Raw genomic sequence first — 4,846 nt, forward strand, 5'->3', positions numbered from 1 at the left:
GACATGCTGGAGACTGTGTATTTACTGACCAGGAGTTGCTGTTTTCACAGAAGAGCAGTGTAAGAGGCACCCCAGGTTGGAGAACAGAGGAGATACAGCTGTTTAGCAGTCCAGATGGTGCCCTGAGTAATGTCACACTAACCAAACCCTCCCCATCTCTCCAGGCCTTCCCACCTCCAAACATACCTGGAACAAAGAAACAAATAAAAGCATCAAACAACTACAAAAATATAAATTAAAAAACTGACAAACAAAGAAACAAAAAAAATACACAAAGAACAAATGCGTTGATACCTGGATCAGAGTTTTTATCCTGAAAAATAAGAAGAGCCAGAGACACCACTAGTGACTTTGCTATGGCTACTCATTTTATGTGCAAGGTACTTAGATAGATAGATAGATAGATAGATAGATAGATTCTGGATCTCATTTACATTGGTGTAAACCTAAAGTAAGTCTTATTATTCTTGAGTTATGTTTGTCTGGATTTTTACACGTGCAAATACCCAATTCTGCATAAAGATGTTGGATTGTATGTTCACATGGAGGCAATAATGTCATCAGCTGATTATATTTATAAGAAAACTCAGAATGAAATTGCAATCAATGGAGAAATATGGACATTTTATTCTTGCTGAATAACCTCCAACCTACCAGTTTACTCAATGAACCTTTCACCTCCCTGTTTCTCATGCTGTAGATGATCGGATTCATCATTGGCGGCACCACGGAATAGAGAACACCCACCATGAGATCCAGACCTGACGCCGCGCTGGAGGCCGGTTTCAGGTAGGCAACAGTCCCAGTGCAAATAAACAAGGAGACCACAGTAAGATGAGGAAGGCAGGTGGAGAAGGCTTTACGCCGGCCCTGCTCAGAGGGGATTCTTAGCACTGCTTTGAAGATCTGAACATATGACACAATTATGAAAACAAAGCAGCTTAAGGCTAAGCATGCACTGAAGACAATAGCCACAGTTTCATTGAAGTCTGAGTCAAAGCAGGCGAGCTTGAGGAGCTGGGGGATTTCACAGAAGAACTGATCCATCACGTTGCCTCCACAGAAAGATATCACAAATGTGCTCCCAGTGTGCAGTGCAGAGTAAAGAATACCACTGATCCACACACCTGCTGCCATTTGGACACACGCTCTCCTGTTCATCACTGTCTCATAGTGCAGTGGTCGGCAGATGGCGACGTGTCGGTCGTATGCCATGACAGTCAGTAATGCATAATCCGCTGAAATAAAGATGATAAAGAGAAAGACTTGTGTGAAGCATCCAGAATAAGAAATCGACCTAGTGTTCATGAGGGAATTGGCCATGGATTTGGGGATGGTGACAGAGATGGAGCCGAGGTCTAGGATGGACAGGTTCACCAGGAAGAAGTACATGGGGGTGTGAAGATGGTGGTCGAGGGCTATGGCTGTGATGATGAGAAGATTCCCCATCAGGGCTGCCAGGTAAATCACCAGGAACACCACAAAGTGTAAAATCTGCAGCTCCCGAACATCAGAGAATCCCAGGAGAAGGAACTCGGTCACAGTGGTTTGATTGGACATTTTCTTCCTCAGTATGTTGTGTGATGCCTGTGGTGGGAATGAGAAAGGTTATGGTCAGGATTAGAGTGACAGAGAGAATGGCCCTGATTCCCCTTCCCCTAATATCTCATTGTATGAATGTCTAAGGTGACCAGCACTCATCACTTACAATGACTTGGTGATGTTAGTGCTCCTCACCTCTGACTATCACGCAATCGTGTTATCACAGTTGTGTAAATTGGATCAGCTCCTTTAAAGTCAACAGAGCTTCTTCACTTTACCCCATATGAGGAATAGGCCCATGGGGTGGCTTGATAAATGCAGTATGAAGGATGGAACAAAGTACATCCAAAATCCAATTCCGGCCAAGTTGGATTCTCTACTGCTACAAATATAAGGCTCACCTCTTGAGCATTACAATAAAGTAGTACAACACCAACGCAAGCTGTTTCCCACTTTCCCGGGAAATATGACAAGGACTCACCCAGCATTCTGTGGGGGTAGACCTTCTGTATTGATTTTACCCCAATACCACACAGCTGTCTACTACCTGGGTACACACTGATTTACGGCACCCAATCCCAGCTGCACCCGCACTTCATATTGCAAACAAGGAATATAGACCATATTTATAGGATGGGGGACATTATCCTGGGAAGCAGTGACTGAAAACAAATTGGGGGTCATGATGGATAATCAGCTAAACATGAAGTCCCAGTGTGACCAATGGCTAATGAGATCTGCGGAGCATAAACAGGGGAATCTTGAATACGAGTAGAGAGGTTACCTTGGTATTTGGGACTGGTGTGACCATGGCTGGAATATGGTGTCCAGTTCTGGTTTCCAAAATTCAAGAAAGATGTTGATAAATAGTAGACGGTTCAGAGAAAAGCCACAAGAAAGATTAAATGATTAGAAAACATGATTTGTAGGGAGACCCTCAATGAGCTCAGCCTATTTATCCTAAGAAAGGGAAGATTAAGGGTGACTTGAGGGCAGTCTATAACTACCTAGAGGGGGAACAAATATTTAATAATGGACTCTTAAATCTAGCAGAGAAAGGTCTAATATTATCCAATAGCTGTATTTGAAGCTAGACAAATTCAGACTGTAAATAAAACATAATTTTCTAACAGTGAGAGTGATTAACCAATGGAACAATTTACAGGTATTGTGGTGAATTCTCCATCACTGAGACTTTTCAAACCAAGATTGAGTCTTTCTCGAACAGATCTGCTCTAGGAATTATTTTGCATAGTTTGCTGGCCTCCAATATACAGGAAGACAGACAGAATGGTCACACTAATCCCTTCTGGCCATGGACTCTGTGAATCTCTGAATATCTATGTAATGATGGACTAGTAGCAGTGCTCAGTTACTTGCACGTTGTATTGTTTCCTGCTGTGACTTTAGGTCTGTGCTGTGTGATTCAGTGGCAGTCAGAGGACATGTTTTTTTTCTTGGCTCTGGCACTGACCTGCTGTGATACGGTACCAGTCACTTCCCCTCTCTGTGCTTCAGTTTCCCCTCCCTTTCTCTGCCTTCTCTACTTGACTGTAAGCTCTTTGGGGGATGGGCTGTATCTTAGCATGTGTATGGTCAGTGCACCCATTTACCGCACCTGTGGTCAGCTGGCAACAGTGTTGTACACTGGACACATTGCTGAACCAGGAGGTTGGTGTTCTGGTTCTATTGACCCCCTCTATGGCCATGGGTTGTGTCCAGGTAGACAGGCTTTGGCTGCTTGTACAACTCTAACCCTGTTTAAAGGGTCTAGTGTGTATGACACATATTCTGTGACCTATCAGCTATGTCGGTTACTTTGCTGTACTTTCCTTTGAAAGAGAAATAAACAGAGATGCCAGAGAATGAATGCGTTTTCTAATTATATATTATTAAACAACATTAACTTTTCCTTCCCTTGTTTAAAGTTTAAGGTTTCTTGGAAATTTTCATACTTAATGGAAAATATGGGATTTTATCAAAACCCCATATTTTCCCTTCAGAATGCGTCAGCTTTCCTAGAAAATTTGTGCCATTTTGTTGGAAAACTGAAATCTCAGAAAACAACCTTGTTAGGTTTTCTTCTTGAAATTTTCACTTTTAAGATGAAAGTTTTCAGATGCCAAACACTGAAGGAAAATGGGTTTTGGTTTGTTGATGAAAAGCTTTAATTGTTTGTAGGGGGAATTTTTTATTTTATTCTTTTAATTATTTTCTGACCAGCCGCAGACGAGTAAATTGGTAGGAAAATGTAAAGGACATCTGAGTGTAATTCTTATTACTGTTCTTAATCTACCCCTGGATGTTAACCTTCAGACAAATTAAATTGAATGAGAAAACTTACTGTGGATTTGAGGATATTTTCCTAATACATGATTCATTCAGTCCAGCGCCAGGATTCTGTAGTCATTATCTATCTGTCTGTCTGACTATCAAGTAGTATCTACAAGCAAAGGCACAACTTTCTAAGAGTCCTTTCATCCCTCACTCTAAAACTGTATTTGATTCCAACCCGTTGCTCTCAGCAGATGAGCTATGCACAGCTGGCTTTGACCCTCACTCTCATTCAAGGACCTATGCTGAGGGAAGGTGATTTATCCATGTGTATTTTACTCCCTGGAGCCCTGCACAGCTCAGCAGCAGAGACCCACAGGGAAAAGTTCACAGATTCATAGATTTGAAAGCAAAAAAAGGATGTTATGATCCTGTAGTCAACCCCCTGTGTAGGACAGAAGAACAGAAGAACGGCCATTCTGGTTGAGGCCAATGGTCAATCTAGACCAGTACCCTATCTTCCAACAGTGGCCAATGCCAGATGCTTCAGAGGGAATGAACAGAACAGGGGAATCATTGAGTGATCCATCCCCTGTCATCCACTCCCTGCTTCTGGCAAACAGAAGTTTACTGACACCTAGAACATGGGGTTGTATCCCAAACCATCTTGCTAACAGCCATTGATGGACCTATCTTCCATGAATTTATCTAATTATTTTATGAATTTCATTATAGTCTTGGCCTTCACAACATTCCCTGGCAATGAGTTCCACAGTTTGACTCTGTGTTGTGTGAAGAAGTACTTCCTTTTATTTGTTTAAAACCTGCTGCCTATTCATTACATTGGGTGACCAATGTTATGTTATGTGAAGGAGTAAATAATATTTCTTTATTCTCTTCTCCACACCTTTCATGATTTTACAGACCTCTATTACATCCCCTTTTAATCATAGTTTTTCCAAACACAAAAGTCCCAGTCGTTTTAATTTCTCCTCATATGGAAGCTGTTCCATACTCTTAGTCATTTTTG

At 41.8% G+C, this 4,846-nt stretch overlaps 1 protein-coding gene across 1 annotated transcript; it reads right to left on the reverse strand.

Moving 5' to 3' along the window:
• Positions 1 to 603: 603 nt before the first annotated feature.
• LOC135886811 (olfactory receptor 14A16-like) lies at positions 604 to 1,560 on the reverse strand. Its single transcript, XM_065414597.1, has one exon. The coding sequence runs from the start codon at positions 1,558 to 1,560 to the stop codon at positions 604 to 606; it is 957 nt and encodes a 318-aa protein (XP_065270669.1).
• Between the last annotated feature and the right edge of the window lie 3,286 nt (positions 1,561 to 4,846).

This window comes from Emys orbicularis, chromosome 12 (assembly GCF_028017835.1).
Source record: "Emys orbicularis isolate rEmyOrb1 chromosome 12, rEmyOrb1.hap1, whole genome shotgun sequence".
NCBI classification, from domain to species: Eukaryota; Metazoa; Chordata; order Testudines; family Emydidae; genus Emys; species Emys orbicularis.

What these genes read in the sequence shown, in the direction of transcription:
- LOC135886811 (XM_065414597.1), bottom strand. Translation starts at nt 1,560, where the DNA reads ATGTCCAATCAAACCACTGTGACCGAGTTCCTTCTCCTGGGATTCTCT.